Here is a 19,852-nt window from a genome sequence, read left to right on the forward strand (position 1 = left end):
TGCCCAATACTTTTCAGATTCTAAGCAAAAATCCCCAAATCCTTGCAAACATTTTTCTGGAATGCCCTTTCCTACTTTAGTGAGACCTGACTAAGTCTTCAGGTGGTCAGCGCAATCCTCATCGCTTGTGAAGTCAACTTCCCTGAGCCGCCTTTCTGCAGTCCCTCGTTCTCACCCCTGCTGGGGGTGGTGGGTGGAGGGCATCCCAAAGGATCCTGTTGAGTCTTGTTGATCTTTGCTTCCCCACTCCCCAAGATTGACTGTAACAAGTGAGCATCTACACTAATTATTTTGACTTAATGGGGAGCAGGGCTGATGGATGAATAACCTTTACACATTTGCCTAAATTTATACCTTGACTCCTTCCAAAAAAAAAAATTTAAGGTAGTTTCCCCTGTGAACATTTATATCCATGTTATGAGTAGTTGAAATAAAGCTAAATGAGGCAACACACTACTTAAACCATAAAAATCTTAATACCCCTTAGTTTACTAATCCCACCTCTGAGATTTCTCCCCGAGGGATTAATTCAATAGAAAACCAAAACAAACAATATTCAAAAATGCATGGTGTTTGTCAGACATAATAAAGGGTTATATCTAACCAGGGAAAACATACCCACAAAACACCAAACCCAACTGTGAGATTTTATTAAAGAAATAATGGTCCATCAATAGGATGGGATGTTATGTAGTCATTGAAAATGATTATGTGTATTATATAACAGCATGTAAAATGTTTGTGATGTGACATTAAGTTAATAAATCAGATCACTCTATGATTGCGACCGTGTCAAATGTTATGTATCCACATGTATATACGTGTGGACAAACAGTATAAAAAATACTCAGACATAAAACTAGTGATATTAAAATAGTGGATATTTAAAATGTCTTCTAATGCTGCGCTCACACTGCTTTACAGGGACTTTATTTGGTTGAAAGTAAATAGCTGAGAAACTGCGCCAGGATCTCGGGGCCCTAAACAGGAGCCCACTTGATCAAGGACGTTGCAATGAACAGATTGGATTTTCCTCCCCAAGTCCACGGAGCCATCGACATGTTTCATTTTCATTTCACACTGGTTCTTTGGCTAACCACACAGAGCCTGTCTGAATATCCTGAGGGCAGGTTCTCTCTTATGCACCATTACACCTCTGACACTTACTGTGTCTGACACGGAGTCAATACTCAAGAAATATTTATTGCTTCCTCAGCTATTTGATACATGAATGACTCTACTTCCTAGATATCTCTTAAACTCCTCACCCTAATCTCTTCTGCCTTCTTCAGTTCTCGGTAATTTCTCCCTTGGATTCCAACAACAGTGTTTCAACGGGTCCCACGGTATCCATCTCAAACTCAAGACTGAATTTATTCAGGTTTCTTCAATGTAGCCTTCAATGTATACCAGCCCTACAGGAGCTCTTTTTTTTTTTTTTTTCTCTTCTTACCTATTTTGGAAATTCCTACTTCTCTAGGAGTAAATTCTTACTCGTATAAGAAGTTATTCATAACCCATATTCATAGATTTTATCACACTCGGTTCTCAACTGGGGAGTGATTTTGCTCTCCGTCACCCCGGGGATATGAGGCAATGTCTAGAGCTATTTTTAAATCATCACAACAGGTGGGGTGCAGTAGTATGTGTGCTTCCGTCTAGCAAGGAGAGGCCAGGGAGGACGCTCAACTTCCTGCAATGCACAGAACAGCCCAGGATGACCAAGAATCATCTGTCCTAAAATGTTAATAGCACCCAGGCTGAGAAAACCTGCTCTATTTTAATTGTATTTTCACTTAACTGTTCTCTTCAACTGTGACCTCCCGATAGCCCGGACTCTGTCTCAACTTAAGACGTCCAGCCTCTCACAAGAGGCCTGATGACAAAGGATAAGAACTCAATAACTCTCAATAGAAAAATGGCTGACTGAAGAAATGAGTAAAAATACTATATTAAAGAATATTTTAAGAGAAAAATGTGTCTATGATCTCTCTTTAATCTCATATTATTAAACCACATATAATGACTTCCATAGGCCCCATCATTTTAAACTATTGAATTCACCCCTCAAAAATTATTTTCTTTCCTGGTGGACATTTAGAACTTTGTGCTACAAGTTGAAGCAAACGTCCTCTTCCTAAGGAAATAACATCTTACAGTGTGCTAAACCTAAACTTCAGTGCTTTATAGAAGATTATTCCTTTGCCTGGAATAAACACACTGAATTGGGGGGGAAATGTGCAAATTAATCATATGCAGAGAGCTCATTTGCAATGTGTGAGTTCCATGGGGTGATTTAAATGTTTCAGGATATTAGAGACATAGTAAGTGTTTACACCCTGCATACATTGAAATCAGGTGACAACCTTAGCATAACCAACTACCCAATTACTTGAACAAGCGAAGGGTGGGAGGCAGGAATTGCCGATGTCAGTGCTCATATGTCAGTGTCATACAGAAGGGATAGTAATATTAATTAACAAGGTAAGTTGACAGCTCTATGCTAATACACTCAGCTACCTTTCTAGAGGAAAACCAGAGGGCATGATTACCATAGCCCTTTGTGGCTGATGATCAGACTGCCCTGGCCACTAATTCACTGTCACTAATGTTGACTTTTCCAAGTAGCCCAAGTTCACCTCAACTTCCATATTCTTTTATGAAAGAGTCATCTCCTACGTTCTCTCTGTTTTGCGTCCCACAGTGTATCTCCCAAACCCAACAATGTCTGCAAGTATCGCAAAAAGTCAGCTTCCTAGAGCACATCTCTCCCTGCTTCCCTAACTAAAAGATTCCTCCCAGGATATTTCTCGACCCTACTCCTGCCTGCTCTCCAGCTACCAGCCTCTTTATTGATTCTTCAAATTAATTTTTTATCGGTGTTACAGTCCAATCTTTCCCATCACACCAAGGAGCTTAATATTCATGCTACAAAACCAAGTTGAAAATGAATGCTTGATTAAAACCAAGGTAATCCCATCATCCAATTCAGATTTAATGCTCCACACACTTTGATGATGGAGAGGTGTTGATTTCTCAAGTGGTAAATCAGGGGGGAAAACCATTTTAGAAAATACTGTAACTGTTTCTTCACTTGAAAGTGAATCTTATGTGGCTTCCTTCATAATCCTTTTCTGGCCCAGCTGCTTCCAAAATGTCTTGAGTAGTAAGTTGAATGCCTTAGGTTTGAATTTCACATCCATGGGCTGCTAGCCACGTGACTATGACGAGATCAAATTATTTCATCTGTCTGAACCTCAATCTCCTCATAATTAAATTGAGGTACCATTGTCCATTGGGATAATACTATCTACCTTATATAATTTTTCTGAAAAATAAATGTTTGTAAGATGTTCAGACTTCATTTAGCCTATATTTAGTATATTATATTTTATAAAAGATTTTATATATTTATTCATGAGATACACAGAAAGAGAGAGAGAGAGAGGCAGGGACACAGACAGAGGGAGAAGCAGGCTCCATGCAGGGAGCCAGACATGGGACTCGATCCTGGATCCTGGGATCACGCCCTGGGCCGAAGGCAGACGCTCAACCAGTGAGCCACCCAGGCGTCCCTAGCTTATATTTAGCTTGAGTAAATTTTAGATTTTTTTTTAAAATAAAAATATGTGTATTTTTTAAAATAGTAAACTCCTCTTTGCTGTGAGTTAATTCCAAGATACAGTTTTTAAGGGCATTTCAGCTGACTCTGGGGGGAGGTTCACTACTGCTGATTCACGGGCTCAATCTTGAAAGAGAATCAAGCAGAGGACTGGCTCAAGTTTCACAGAGGGCCCAGCAATGCAGTGGCCCTTAGAGACTTCAGATGGGAGACATTCTGAACAGCCAGTATGAACCGAGTTAGCGTGGCAGAGCCAAAGAAGGAACCCCTTACATGCTCAGGGCTATTTCTTCAAAATCTAGATTTATCTAGCTATCTACCCTTCCAGGTAAAAACTGTGGCAAATCACAGAAAAACCAACAAGCAGTCAGCTGGCATTCCCAGCCCCCCTTTGCTAGCCCTCCCTAGTAGGAGGGAGGGGATGCAGTAACAGAAGGGGACGCAGTCCTGTTATGTCCCCAGAGCTGGGAGTGGAACTGTGAGGTCAAGTCAGGCCCCAGTTGTCCATATTCTCATTTCTCAGCCTCCCAGCGTGTGTTCCCCACAGGTCACCTTGGCTGGGCTGGCCAGCCTGCTCACACACCTGCTTCCTCACCCTAACTCACCTTTTTCAGTTTGACCACGCCCTCCTGTGTCTCATAGTCCGTCGTGATCTCAAACAATTCCATACCGTCTCCATCAACAATATTGTATGTGACTAAGCCATTTTCTCCAATGTCTGGGTCTTTTGCCTTTACTCTTCCTACTTCTTCCCCGGGGACAGCCGCTTCTGACACAGACATCTGGTACACGCCTAGGAGAAGAAGACATCTATTTTTATTTCCCTTTTTATTTGGCAGCTGTAAGATTTTAGATTTCATTGAATCCCAATAAATTTCTCAAAGGGTTTGAAATTGAACTCTCTATTGATTGAAAACATGAAAGAAGTGAATGGATGGGAAGGAAGATCCCACATGGCCTGCTTGTCAAAGAAATGTGTTCTACAGAGGATGATGAAACAGTATCAGGGTCCAGGGTGATGTGGTGGGGTCACCTGCCACATGTGAGAAAGGAAAACAATTCTCAGTTACATTTCCCAACAGGAAGTGATGGAGGACCACGTACGTCTTTATACATTCAAAGAGCAAAGACATCTTTTCATGTCTTCTGAGTGGTCCACCAGTTAATTCCAAGGCACTGCCAGATACCCAGGAAAACAACCTTCTCTTTAAAAAACTTCCACAGCCCCATATTTTTTAAACGTCAAATGCAAATTTTATCCTTCAAAGTCTGACTCTTCTAACTCTATATATGACTCTCCTCTTAGATCACCTCTTTCACTGTTTGGTCAATAAGCACTGCCTTATTGGGAAAGCTTTCCCACAGTGTGGTCTATCCCTATATATTTATTTAACATTTATTGGGAACCTAATAAGTGCCAGGTGCTGCTCTAGCCCCTGGTGACTCAGTGGTAAATAAAACCATCAAGTTTCTTCTCTTACTGAGGCAAACTGAAGAGAGAGAGAGAGAGAGAGAGAAAGCAAATGTAGACCTACTATGATGTCATTGCCAGGAAGAAGACAAATAAAGTAGGGTAAGTGGTAGAGGGTAACGAGACTGTGTGACTGTACGTTTGTGTACAATGGTTTGCGAGGGGGATGGTGCGTGCCTGAATGCACGTCTGGGTGTGCGTGAGTGTGCGGTTTTGTGGTACACACATGCGTGCATGAGTGTTAGTGTGTATATGCATGTGTGTGTGAGTGTGTACACTTGTGTTAAATATGTCCACGTGAGAAGAAGAAAGAGAGAGAATCAAGATTGATTTGACATTGTTTGGTCCTTCAGAGAAGACATCCCTCGGAAGAAGGCATCCGAACTCCCTTGAAGGGAGTTAGCAATCAATCCTGTGAATCTCTGGATATAAAAATTACAAAGTGAAAGACAAATGGCAAAAATCCCAAAGTGGGCACATACGGAAGACATACAGAAGCAAGAAGTCAAGTGTGGCTGGAGCTTTCTGTAAGAGGTGAGGGCACATGGGTAGGCTGGGACCCATCTGTGTAAAAAGGCCATTGCAGGAGAGGGAAAGACGTCAGGTTTTGTTTAAACTTGGTGGAAGCCCCTAGAAGGTTTTCAGTAGAGAAGCCAGAGAGATGATCTTATCTGCATTTTCACATTTCAAAAATATGATGTGTGAAATAATATAGAGAAACATGGGCTGGAAACCTTGTCTCTACCACTTCCCAGCTGAGTGGTTTTGGACGAGTTACTTAAACTCTTCTAAGTTTTAGGTTTCCTGCCATGGATTTTATCAGTTCTAATATTCTGTCTATATTTATCTATATTATGTGGCTTCGAATGCTTTCAGGTTGACCCATGTTGAACCTAATCACACCATAATCTGCATATTCAAGGACAACTGGAGGTATAGTCGTCGTAGATAAGCCTCTGTAGACAATTACCAATTTACACGAAGCTTTACAGAAACCTATTCTGAGCTGGTTTTCTCCAAATCTCATCAGAGTTCGTGCAATGACCGCAGTGTCTGCACCGAAGCCATGTAACTTTATTATATGACCGCGTGTGAGCCAGGGCACGAATGGCTGCCTGCTAACAGTCCTGTTTGCTTTCTCCTTCTACACACCAAACAATTTTGCAGTGTGGATAAGGGAGCGTGAAGTCTGTTAGAATGCTCTCTGAGCCCTAAGATTCCTGGAGGTGATGAACCCTGTGCCTGGCCAGGCGAAGCGATCTCTCTTCCCCTCTCCTTGGGCCCCACGAGAACTGCTTCTTGCCTTGTAATCCTACCCCAGTATCTCCTTTGTGCAGATCGTTGTCTTTGGATTCCTCTGAAAGACCGTGGTGCCTTCCTGGGGCCATATTGTTTGCCTGCCTTGTTCCCACGTTTGCAAAAAGTGCCATCTCTCGGACAATAAACCCCCAGGTTCCACCAGCTACTCTCCTAATCTAGTGACGAATCCTCCGCGTACGAGCAGCACCGGCAACGCTACAATCACACTGTACCACTGTCTATATCTACATGGCCATAAACAGATTTATGTTCAAGTTCTGAATTTCCTATATTTTTAAAAAAAATTTTGATTAAGTCTTCAATTTTGATTCCACTGTAGTTAATGTGCAGTGTTATATTAGTTTCAAGTGTACAATATAGCGATTCAACAGTTCATACATCACTCGGTGCTCATCAGGACAAGTGCCTTCCTTAATCCCCATCAGCTATTTCACCCATCCGCCCCACCCATCTCCCTTCTGGTAACCATCAGTTTGGTCTCTATAGTTGAATCTGTTTCTTGGTTTTGTTTGATTCTTTTTTTTTAAAGATTTTATCTATTCATTCACAAGAGACAGAGACAGAGAGAAAGAGAGAGAGAGGAGAGAGAGAGAGAGAGAGAGAGAGAGAGGCAGAGACACAGGCCAAGGGAGAAGCAGGCTCCATGCAGGGAGCCTGACGTGGGACTCGATCCCGGGTCTCCAGGATCACGCCCTGGGCTGCAGATGGCGCTAAATGCTGAGCCTCCAGGCTGCCCCACATTTTCCTAATCCATTCATCTATCGATGGACACTTGGGCTGCTTCCATAATTTGGTTATTGTCATAGGAATGCTGCTATAAAGACAAAAGTGCATGCATCCCTTTGAATTACTGTTTTTGTATTTTAGGGGTAAATGCCCAGTAATGTGATTACTGGATTGTAAGGTAGTTCTATTTTTAACTTTTTTGAGGAACCTCCATACCATTCTCCACAGTGGTTGCGTTAGTTTTCATTCCCACCAACAGTGCAAGAGGGTTCCCCTCTCTCTGCATCTCCACCAATACCTCTTACTTCTTGTGTTTTTGATTTTAGACATTCTGACAGGTGTAAGGTGGTATTTCTTTGTGGCTTTGATTTGCACTTCCCCAATGGTAAGTGATGTTGAGCATCTTTTCCTGTGTCTATTGGCCATCTGTATGTATTCTGTTTCTGTCTTTTGCCTATTTTTAACTGGATTATTTTTTGCTTTTTGGGTTACTTTGCTACATTCTTTGCACAACTTACTACACCTTTCAGGGAACCCAATTTTATCTGTAAAATGTAGGCTCTTGTAGAGATACTCAATAGTAGTTACTATTCATTATATGATAGTAGTTGTAATTATGATGATTACTAATCTTTTTTTAAGATTTTATTTATTTATTCATGAGAGACAGAGAGAGAGAGAGGCAGAGACACAGGCAGAGGGAGAAGCAGGCTCCATGCAGGGAGCCCGACCTGGGACTCAATCCCAGGACTCCAGGATCAGGCCCTGGGCTGAACACAGCACTAAACCTGAGCTACCCGGGCTGCCTGATGATTACTAATCTTACAAAATCATTTCTTCTTTTATTTCCCTCAGCAATCCTATCAATTTTGTAGGAGGACCACAATCCCCTAGATAATAATACTGTTGTTGAGAACTTATGCCAAATATCATAAGATTTCATAGTAGTCTACTTAGTTCTAACGACACCCTATTAATTAAGACCCCTGGAAGACTGTATTCTCCAAAAATGGCCAAAGCCATATCTCCCATCCCACAAGCTTTTCCTTCAACATGACTTCGACAGTCATTCCATTGAAAAATGAGGTCCTCTAGGACTCACTTAAGTTTGAGTAGTCTTATGACCACAGTGGAAATGATGTCATATCATTTCTGTAGTTAGGTCACAAGAGGCAATACAGTCTCTGCTTGATATCCTTGGGGCTCTCACTTTCAGAACCTATCCAAGCCATTCCTTGGTGACCCCCACATGGAGAGAAACCAATAACCAATGCCAATGCATCAGCCATGTCACTGAGCATTCTTTGAAATGGATCCTCCAGCCTCAGTCAAGCCATCCTCACTTGATGCTATGGAAAAAAGGCAAGGGGTCTCCTCCAAGTTTTGCCCAAATTACAGACTTGTGACAAAAATAAATAATTATTATTGTTTTATACAAAGGTTTTGGGCAGTCTATTTTAAAGCAATAGATAAGTTACTCAGGTACTACTACCTCCAGATTAGAAATGAGAACATTGAGATAGAGAGGGATTACTTAATTGCTAGATTGCATAGCAAGTATCTAGTGAAATACCTAACAAAATAGATTTTCTGTATCTAGGATCACAGAATTTTTTTATCTCTTTTTTAACTTACTACTTTTATTCCATTTTCACTTTTTTATGTGGCTGTTGTATTGTTTTTTTTTTTTCATTTTTTTGCATGAATGATAAAGAGACTCCATTCTTCTAGATTTCTTCTTGAAAGCTGAGTAAAGCAGGAATGGGTCAGAGAAGGGCTGGCTGTGGCACCATTAAAATGTGAAAGCCAAGCCCACCTACTTACTCTGCGGAAACTTTGGTGGGTTGTCATTGACATCAGTCAGTGTGATCGTCACTTTGGTTGTCCCTGAGAGGCCACCCATGTGTCCACCCATATCCTTGGCCTGGATCACCACGTGGTACTCCTCCTTGGCTTCCCTGTCCATGTTGGGAAGGGCTGTCCTGATGATACCTGGACAGGTGAGTGGGAAATATCACATCATTGATGAAATATCATTGATAACAACATTAAAACAACAAAAAAAAAGTTCTAGGCATTGGGGAAGCAAAGAGGAATAAAACAGAACCTGCCCTCACACAAGAGTCACTTCAACATGATACTTATAATTAAGAATAGCCATACTTAAGAGCACCATATAGATAGATGTCTTTCTCAGCAAATTGTCATAATTATTAATATAGCATTACAATTTTATGTGCTTTATATGTTGCATTGTAAATGCAAGTAATAACCTCACTATTCTCAGACATAACACTTGAGGTTCCTAAAGGCTGAAATATTTGAGGGCCAGTTGCATGGATACCCATGACTAGACTCATGCTTTTGAAATGCCAGCAGAATCTTTTGAAAGTCTATCCCAGCACACAATTCTTAGAATTCAACCTAATATGGCTTACATTAGGTTAAAAGTAGGCAGCATGTATTCCATGCAATATGTTGAAATGTAATTATTAAATTTTAAAAGAGTGAGCCAAATGAGTTAAAAGTACACACAATGCTTATACAAACATTTACTGTTTGTACTCCTATCACCCATCACCGACAAAGGTGGTAAGTTAATGATCAAATTCTACATGGTCCCGGGCTATAAGCACATGATTGGGATGAAAACCACGCTCACTGAAACCTCTTGAGAACATGTCCAAGCTCTTCTTCTCTGCAGATATGGTAACATTTATAGTGGAAATAAGAAGAAAGCCTCCTGTCCCTCTCTTAGCCCTGATGTCTGTATTTCTCAGCAACACCCTTGAACTCACTGAGTCTCATGTCTGATCTGTCAGACACTTTGGTAGGTTCAAATAGGTTATTTCTAACCAGGAGTCCTTGAGAAAAATGAAGGTTGCAACTGGAATTCCTCCATCGGTTTTCAGCATCTCAAATCTGGATGCTAAAAATCTGGGTGCAATCCCACATTGATCCTTAGTTAATCTGGAAAGGCTAAACAGCAAATGCCTTTGATGGAATCATAGCAAGTAACCCCATAGGTTGTGTTCTGAAGCAAAGTGGCTACAAATAAATAATAACAGAGGTCAATGGAAATTATATCCAGCAAATGGACGAAATATCTGATTGACAGGCCCTATGTATACATATTAATATATATATATTTTCATATAATTAAAGTATACCAACAAATGTGGTTTATTAGTAAATATCTTTTAAATGTATCAAGCATATTGTACAAAAAGAAAGCAGTTTGGGAGAATATATTATAGATTAGAAGTTTCACAGGATTTCAGTGTTTATTCTAAACAAAGGACCCTGGAATAAAGTTTGGGATAAATGAAGTGGAACAATTTGGTTTTGGTGGTTATATTTTTTTCACCCTTTCAATTTGCTATCTTTTTCCCGTAAGAACTGTGCAGAGCCTTCTTTCTGGATAATGCCTGTTGGGGATCTGTAAGCACAGGGGAGGAACATGCCACCTCCTAAACACATGTGAACATTATTAACACCCATTCCCAGCTCCCTGCGTGGTGGGCTGCAAAGCAAGCTTTGAGAGCTGCCAGTTTTCATCAGCCCTCAAGTTCAATGGGTCTTCACTGGGATCCACAGTTGATACTTACGAAAAAATTTAAGTATTTTAAGATATGCTCTTAAGTTTAAACTAAATTTTAAGATATGGTTTTAAAACAAAGGTTGTATTTTAAGATTGTATTTATTAAAGTGGCCTGGTGACGGAGGGGCAGAGACTATAACAAATAGAGTTCGTTGGAAGCGAACCACACCCAGGCACATGCACGCACAGTGTCTACTCCTCTCCACAATCTTATGAGGTGGCCTTTCTTATATTTGAGAAGACTGAGACTCAAGCCGGTTTAGTGAGTCGGCCTGGACTCCTTATGACGTGTCACGGGTCACAACGACATTACACGGTACCTGTCTGCGCTTCCACTGAAAAGTAGGGCTGTCCTTCCAGGATACTGTACACTAACTTGGCGCTGTTTCCGTACGTAGGATCATCGGCATCTGAAGCGGTCACCTGGATGACCGACGTTCCTTAAAAAATGAAATAAATTCATTAGCAACACCGCCTCAGTTTTTAAGTTCTATTCCAGTTTATGAAGTTCCATCTTAAAAAATTAAAAACTGAGAAAAGCCCTACAACTATGTAACATGCTCTCATTTCTCTGGGGTAGAGGTGTAAAACAATCTTCCTTTCTTCCTTCCCTCTTTCCTTCCTTAAAAACAAACAAACAAACAAAAAACCCACAAAAAAAAAAAAAAACAATGCCCATCACTTAAAAAATGAACTTTCTAAATTCCTAGTACATTGTGCTATGCTTAACAGTTCAAGTAATAATAAGAACATTATTGTGAAAACATTCTTAGACCCATGCAGTTGGAATGTACAGTACATCAAATAATTAAATAAAAATCTTCTCAAAGAGTATAATAAAGAATAATTAATGATGAATTGCTTTTCGTAGAAGGACAGAGAGCAGTCTTCCATCTGTAGCAGAGCAATAAATATATCATTTTATTGTTGCTCTGCATGTAATAAAATAGCTCCTAATACTACATTTTAATTAATTTATGGCTATAAATATTGCACAGAATGTTGTTCCCTGATGACATGAAAATTGCATCTTCCCACCTCTAACGGGTCTGGCATTCATTTAATAGAAACCACCCATAGACGTCGGTGGGTCCGAAGGCCAGGAAACCAGAGAAATGAAGGGAGATGAGATATTCTGTTTCTCCTGGAAAAGCCTCTCTCCTTTGCTGGTCACAAAGACTGGAGGCCCCAAGGTGCTGGGTGACAGAGTGGGGTGTGGTGCCAGAGGAAGAGAAACGGAATTGAGGGCCTTGTGCCAGGCGCTGTTTCGGGCACGTCCCATGCGTTGTGCCAGCCTCGCTCAGCTTCGCACGTTGACATCGGCTGCATTGTGAGGAATTAGGTGTGAGAGGTCTGAACGTTTGCAATCTATCTTGCTAAGTGGATTATCGCCAGAGCCCGGAGTCTAACCCTATCCAGCAACCAAGTGAACGCAGTGTCTCTGTGACATTTGCAAGAGAGGGCAAGGTTCCATGTGGGGGGCAGGGGAGCCCGTTTACACAGCCTCTGTCAACCCTTTAATTTACTATTGTCAGTGATTTTTATGCGGTGTAAAAGTCAATCTTGCTTTTTTTCGAATTACTTTCCTGTAATTCATTATTTGTTGCAAACGGCTCTTCTGGAACTCTTCCCGTACAACCAGGCACTATTCTAGGTAGCAGGGGTCTATAAAGGGGCAGAGCTCTACATCGCGGTAGAGCTAGGGAAATCATCAAGGCTCTATGCTTCGCTTGCTTCTGGAACTCCGCTAAATCCATTACGGCTCCTTGTAATTTCTATCTCCGTAACTTAACCCTCCATACGGTTTAGATTATCCTCACTCTATAGATGACACAATGAAAACCGAGAAAGATGTGACGCCCAGGTTCACCTGGCTGGTGAGGGGCACGGCCAGGACTTCAATCTGGTACGACGACAACAGACTCTACTCTCGTAAGCCGTGGCAGAGAGCCTGGGTGTCATCCCGAAGCATCAGGAGCCCCCAGAGGTGGGGACAATGTAAATTCCTCTGGAATATTCTTCTGGATGACTGGTCTTTCCTTCTGGGTCAGTTGCCGATGCTACTGCTGTCCCCTATTTAACAATCTGGCTCATGTCTGCTTCTTTCTCATTAACATCCCTAGGTGAATACCAAGAGACTGAAGGGCTGGTCATGGCCAGGGAGGAGGAGCAAGGAGTGAGGCCTGGCCTTCATAAAAGATGAGAAGAGCCTGACTTAATCTGGAGGAGGAAAAAAACGAGAGATTCTTCTTCTTCTTCTTTTTTAATCCCGAGTTCTACCTGCAGAGTGGAAAGAGCTTAGGGTCTCAGGGTTACTTCTGCATCTAACTTTTCTTGAGCAAGTTGGTTCCTATTCTTGCTGCTTGGTTTTCTCATCTGTAAAATGGGCAGCTTGGCTCTGGTGATTCTTTCGTCCATTTGGGCTCTAAAATCTCTGATTCATATAATTGGACTCATTCCCTGATCAAAAGAGCCCTGATGATTGTCTGAAAGACAAACAAACCCTTCCATGTGTCTTGAAAGACCACGACTGCACGCGTTCTATGAAGCCAAGCAAAAGCTACTGCCAGGAAAAGGTATCCAGGGGAAGAAATCATTTGGAGAAATATTCTTTAACAGTGCAGGGTGTCTTCAGGTCTGACGAAAAGATAGATCTACTTCTAAATTGTTCTAGCAGGTGGTGGCATAGTGCCATGGTTCTATGTGTATCCTGTGGCCACTTAATAGCTCAGGTGAACTGGGATGAATTAGTTGACCCGTTTGTAGCTTGGATTTCCCATCTGCAAAATATGTCAGAGGACCTACCTCACTGCAAAGAGGAATCATCGCAAAAATTAAACGCAGTGATGCCGTGTAAGTCATTAGTTAGCACGAGGCCCGCATTCAACCAGTATTGCCGACACTGGGACTCCAGCAGACATCAACGTGCACTAGTAACTGAACCACACGGCCTCGAATTCCGTAAGATCCCACACTCTTCCCCTACTCTTCACAGAAAGGGATACTAACGCTAAGATAGAGCGAACTGGATCCGAGTTACACGGCGAAGGGACGCCCGAGCCAGGATAACAGGATCCGGTCGTGTTCTCGCCACTCGGCCACACGTCCTTGCGTTGTCTAAGTTTAGGTCTTAAAATCTCGGGTCCATTTTAAGTATTTGAAACTTCAACTACACAAATAACATTTCTTGTCGCTACGCCATAGAAGAGGCGCAGAAATTCACCTTTCCTGATTTAGGAGAAGAGGCACCCGCCCGCCCACCCACAGGGACCCCAGGCCTGTAGTTGGGGTCGGCCTCCCCTGCCCTACGCACCCACGTTGGACCTCTCAGGCACGTTCGCGTGATAGGTCTCGTGCAGGAACTCAGGAGGGTTGTCGTTAATGTCCTGGACCTTGACGATGAACTCCGATGGTGGCTCCAGCGGCCGGTTGGTGTCCCTGTCCACCGCCTGAGCCATGAGGGTGTACTGGGCTCTCTCCTCTCGGTCCAGTGTCTTGGTGGCATGAATGTTCCCTGATTTGTCATCAATCACAAAAATGGTCCCGGCTCCTTCACCTGAGAGAATGTATTTAATGTTCCCATCACCAGAGTCAATATCGGAATGAAGCTAGGGAGAGAGAAATTGAGATGGTTAATCCCGGGAGGGATGCCACGGAGAGACACAGACTCACTCGAACGCCGTCCGCTACAGGACGCTCTCCACGTCCACTCACTGACGCAGACCCACACACACGCCGTGACAGGGAGACGCTCTCACGTTTTGTACAAGTGAGCATGGAATCTTAGAGAAGCTACTTGCCTTGGCCAAGGTGGCACAGCTGGGTGCGGTGAACCCGGCGTTCAAACTTGACCTTGAGTTTTTTAGATTTTAAGATCGATGCTCTCCCTCATTAATATGCACACATAACAAAGTAGATGCACGGATTCACATTCACACAAACACGCACACAAAATACATATCCACATGCACAGTAATGGGATTATTTTGGAAGAAATATATATGTGACCTAAAAATTAAAAAAACAAGCATTTATGCCATACATAAGCCTTCTCAGTCCTGCTTCCCACTTCTTGGATTTCTCTGCTCACACGCAACGGTTGTTACCAGTTTCTGCAAATCCTCTAAGACACCGGGTTTTACGCATATGCTAGGCTATGTGTACAGAGAGATGCATAAATGTCCCAGCTTATTTTTGTGCAACACGCCACTGTCCACCTCTGTTCTCCTAGAACAGTAAACTCAGGAGGCCTCTCGCACTGGAACACGTAGATCGACCTCATCCACTGGATGGAGCTGTCATCTTGCTTTAGCTGTCCTCTCCCAAAGGACACTAAGGTCGCCTTCAGGCTTCCGTTACTACAAGCAACTCATCAGTCAGACCCTCCCAGGGGACCCTCTGTGAGAGGCACGAGGCATGAGGGCCTGGGGATGTGGCCTGCCCGGAGGAAACGCCCCATCTGATCCTAGGCACTGTGCGGGTAGGATGGCTTGACAAACACACAGCTTCTTAAACGATACAGAGAACCTTAGACATCGTTAGGGGTTTTCTTCCCTCCTCTGACGAAGCCCAGGGCAACAATGGTACTTGCCTAAATCCACATTTGGCAGGACCAGGGCAAGACCCCGCTCTCCTGCCTACCTGCTTCAGAACGTGGACCCAAAGACCACGTCTGACTTTCCTGTAGCAACGCTTCACCTTTCCTCGATGTCACCTCCATGTCTGAGGCTTCCATCCTCACCTAGTGCCCTGCCCTCTCTACGCCACTTGTCAGAGGAGAAAAGCATTGCTTTCACCATTTCCACAGGCTTCAAGGGTAGCCGAGTGGCTAGGAAGCCCTTGATTCTACCCCCATGTGAGAAACCCCGGCATAAACCGAACAGCTTTGTTCGAATGGCATTGATGATAATGATAATATTTCTTATTTTCAATGACAATCTAATATGGATAGTAGAAGCAAAGCTATCTTAATATTATTATTGATGCCATTTAAATTATCATTGTTATGACACCAAGCCCAGAGAGCTCGTTCGGAATCACAAAGCGGGGTTGCACACACTGCTTTTTAAACATTTTTGTGTTGTTGTGAGTTCCCAAAAATCATCTAATTGATTTGCGGGGCCTCCGTGAAACACCACCTATGCCAGCTCGGGGACAGACCTGCGGGCACAGATCGGGAAGACCGTTTTGATTCTAGTTCACAGTCTTTCTCAGGAAAATTAAAAATAAAGACATACTTTGCTTCGGAACTTGTTAACATTTATAACAAGCTTTGTGTGGTCATGGAATAATATTTAATACGTTGCCCCTGAATAAGGCAGTTTGTGAGTAAAGTATGAGGCTGTTGAACGGCCTCCAAAGGATGAACGGAATTGCCCGGATCCGGGTCCTCTTCATAGGATTTCCACAGCCAGGGCAGGATCCCTGCTGCTGTCCCCCTGGCTTCCCCCTTCCACCCTGCGGTTTGTATTTGTCCGTTTTCTCTGCCTCAGACCTGGCAAAAGTTAGGGGCTCAGTCTTGTGAATAAGAAACAAGGAAATAAACGCTTATTTTAATGGGAGTTACTAGAAGGGACGTTTCCAGGGGCTTTCATGTAGCACATGTGAGCATGGCCAAGTTTCTGTAACATTAAATAGATTCTAGTTCATGATGAACCAAATAACTGCAAAAAAAAAAATGTAAAAACATAGCACTCAATATTTTTCTCTACTTTGTTTTCAAATCTGGAAGTTGGATATCAATTCCTTCTTTTTCTCCCTCCAACAAAGATGACCTATACAACTGACAACGGTATTTATTAGGTTCGACACAAAAAGCAGTTTGGGAAACCATTCAATCCTATCAGGGGACCCCGTTGCTGCGGCACACACAGCCAACTGCTAACGCCAAAGACTGATGGTGTCCCCTCTGCAGAGCACAGCGGGGCACAGGCTGTGTTTCCTGCAGGAAATCTGAACGTCCGTCGCTTGCCAAAGTCTACTTTTCCAGAGCATCGTAAAGCACTCAACCTTGAATGTTGTCAACTCAAAGGTCATCCCGTCTACTCCTGTTCACAGGGAACTATGCATCTGCATTATCTCCAAAGGAAGAGCCAGAGGATCCAGGCGCCTTTTTCTTCGAACACCATCCCATCTGACGTCTCACTCTCCGTCTCCTGTGCCTGTATTTTAAAGACCACCAACTGCTTACTTTTCTCCATGCTTTTCCCTACGCTCCCTTCCAGCAGGCATGTCAACTGCTTGCTCCACAGAGACAAGGAAAGGGTCCTCCAGGTCCTGTCCCTTCCGCAGTCCCCCACCCCGACACGCACACTGTTCCCCATTGAGAAAGTCCCCAGGCCAAAGGTTCTACACTCTCAGAGCAAGTCAGGCATAGCTCCCACGTTGCTGGAGCTGCGCGGCTCCCCCCATGACTGAAGTCTCGTCTTCCTCTCTGGGCACACAGCCCATCTCCTCATGGAGGGAATTCACATGCCAATTATTCCCCTGGGTTCCCATTTCCCCAGACTACTTCTATTTTGGGTATAATCTTTCCATTTTGGGGGTATACTTGAATGAAATTCTCTCGGGACACATCTGTGAAAAGGCACTTTGCCACCCGAACAACCTTATTGAGATGCTAATAGGAACCCCTTCCAAATATGTCAATTATATAAATATGCATTGCTGTTCTCATGTTAAAGAACAGCTGAAATAACCCATCGGGATATCGGAGGCCTAGCAGTTAGCATCCCGCAGATCTCCTCTTGTCCTCTCCCCCTTCACTGGATAACCTCTCATCCTTCAGGTCACACATTATCATCATGTTCCCTATGAAACCTGCCTCTAACCCTCCCAAACGTTCCTATGTACGTGTATGATTACTTCTGTTGAATTTCTTTGTCTTCCTATTCTCCTATTCTTTATTTTAGGGGTGTGTGTGTGTGTGTGTTTTAATTCCTTAGGTAAGTGTGTCTTTTCCACTGGTCTCTGAACTCTTTGAAGTCAGGGATATTTTATCCCTAGTTTTGCCATTTGCCCACCTCTTCCCCACAGCTCAGTAGGCTTTCATTCTCGTGTAGATGATCACCTATATCCTTGAGGTTAAGGCCGCTATCCTCTGACAAAGGGATGCACGGTTTAAAATCAATGATAACAGGTGATGCATTTGTTAGTGTATGTTGGACTGCCTGCCCTTTGCACTTTCTTGGAGGAGGTGCACAGAGAAGGCGGTCCAAGTACTGCTAGGACTCTCAAGTCACTCCAGCTGGGTGTTGCCACTCCTGAGCCAAGGCCACAAAACCCCACCCATTCTTAAGACACAGCCATTCATCTCATGGAGTATTTATTTACAAAGGCCGCCCTAAAACTGGGCTTAGTCCCAGGACCTTGGGACAAGGATGACACTGGTCCACTCCAGTGAAGGAGACAGACAAACACAGACCCATGTAATATAAGAAGGAAAGCTCTCATGAAGAGCAGGGAGGGTTCTGAGAAGGCAAGGGGGGCGGGGGTGGATAGCCTACACTCAGGGAAATGCCCTCCGTTGGAGAATGGATAAATAAATAATGGTTTCAACTCAGTAGACTATCGTGCAGCCATTGAAAATGGAGTTTAAAGGTAGACTATTAAGTGGAAAAACAGAAGTGTTGGTAACATGGTCAACTCTATGAATTGAGAAGAAAAACAAAAGGCTGAAAGGATGTTTGAGCAATGATCTTATGATTCTTGTTGAAGCACCCTTAGTGGGTTTGCCCCCTCCTGGGAATTTTCTTTTTGGGTCATATCCTCCTATTGGCATGGCAGAGAGAAAGACAGAAGCCCTGCGGGGCAGCAGCCTTACCCTGCCCACGAGCACGGGGTCAGGCCCGGTGTACTCCTCTATCACGAAGAACTGGTTCCAGACCCAGCCTCTCTTGGAGCGCTGCAGCACCTGCCCCTCCTTGCCCTTCTCGTGGTGCCCGTGGAACGAGGGGCGCAGGTGGCTCCGCCGCTCTGTGGCCATGGCCTGGCTGTGGCACAGCACGCCCAGGCACACCAGGGCGGCTTGTAAACAGTAGTGCTCCTTCATTTTTGGTTACGTGGTAGGCACAGGAGAATGCGGCTGTCACCCCTTACACCGACCCTGTGGCGGCCTGGCCGGTGGTGGCCTCCCGGACGCGTCACGCAGACCTCTCTTGGAGCGGAAGGTCTCTGCTCACCGAGCACATCACGTCAGGGCTGCGCACTCCCCCAGTCGGCTTCTGCAGGAAGAGAGGAAGGGCAGATTAGCGGCAGGCTCCTTCCCCAACCCCTTCAATGCCACCCCATACACAGGCCACAGGAGCGCTGCCTTGGGGTACTGAGGGGGCAGGCTGAGGAAGAAACAGGCCCCCGGCTCACTCTCGCTCGCTCTCTCTCTCTCACAGCTCACCCCATGGCAGGTGGGATAAAGACACAGACAAAGAAACCCCTCGAGGTCTATACGAGGATGGACGCGTGTGTGCTGTGCAATCCAGCTGCCAAGGTCTCAGTGTCAGTTTAACCACTGACTAACTCTGGGTTTGGGGTAAGCTAACAGCTCTTTGTGCTCAGCTTGCTCATTTATGAAATGGGGATGCTAATCATACTCACTGCAAGGTTGACACGGGGATTAAATGACTTATGCCTCTAAATCCCTTAGCACAACGTCTGGTACACAGCAAGCACTCCATACTTATCTGTTATTATTATTGATCACAATTGTACTAGGGTATGTTTTCATAACAGGGAAACTCTGGGCATCACGAGAGTCCAGGAGATGAACATCTAAGGGATGGGGATTAAGGGTGGACATGGCGGAGAGTGGGGGCAGCTGTGGAGACTCCCCAAGTGCAGGGTGGCTGTGCTCCACCCTGAAGCAAGAGCTACTGTGATCAGAAGGGAGTAGATGGGAGGACCGTCCAGAGGAACAATGTGCCCCAAAGCCCGGAGCTCGCCACAAGCACAGCACATCCCGACGCTGGTCAGCATGACTGGATGGTATAAGGAGAAAGGCAGCAATGGACCCTGCCAGAGAAAGGAGACTGGGGCAGATCCTGAGAAACCACCCATGATCACAAAAACATGTGTCAGTGAAATAATGGATTATCCTCATGGTGGATAAATGAATGCT

General features: G+C 44.0%; 1 protein-coding gene across 4 annotated transcripts in view; it reads right to left on the reverse strand.

Annotated features, from left to right (window-relative positions):
* The window catches only part of CDH11 (cadherin 11), a 149,162-nt gene that overhangs the window by 27,445 nt on the left and 101,865 nt on the right, over nt 1-19,852 (reverse strand). For all 4 annotated transcript variants that reach the window (XM_072813966.1, XM_072813970.1, XM_072813977.1 and 1 more), the window contains 5 exons: nt 18,563-18,962; nt 14,054-14,348; nt 11,061-11,180; nt 8,964-9,131; nt 4,228-4,415 (listed from right to left, as the gene is read on the reverse strand). In XM_072813966.1, coding sequence (XP_072670067.1) covers nt 4,228-4,415; nt 8,964-9,131; nt 11,061-11,180; nt 14,054-14,348; nt 18,563-18,790 — 999 coding nt within the window. In that variant the 5' untranslated portion in view covers nt 18,791-18,962. The remainder of the gene's footprint in view (nt 1-4,227; nt 4,416-8,963; nt 9,132-11,060; nt 11,181-14,053; nt 14,349-18,562; nt 18,963-19,852) is intronic.

The sequence above is a fragment of the Canis lupus genome, chromosome 3 (genome assembly GCF_048164855.1).
Source record: "Canis lupus baileyi chromosome 3, mCanLup2.hap1, whole genome shotgun sequence".
Taxonomy (NCBI): domain Eukaryota; kingdom Metazoa; phylum Chordata; class Mammalia; order Carnivora; family Canidae; genus Canis; species Canis lupus.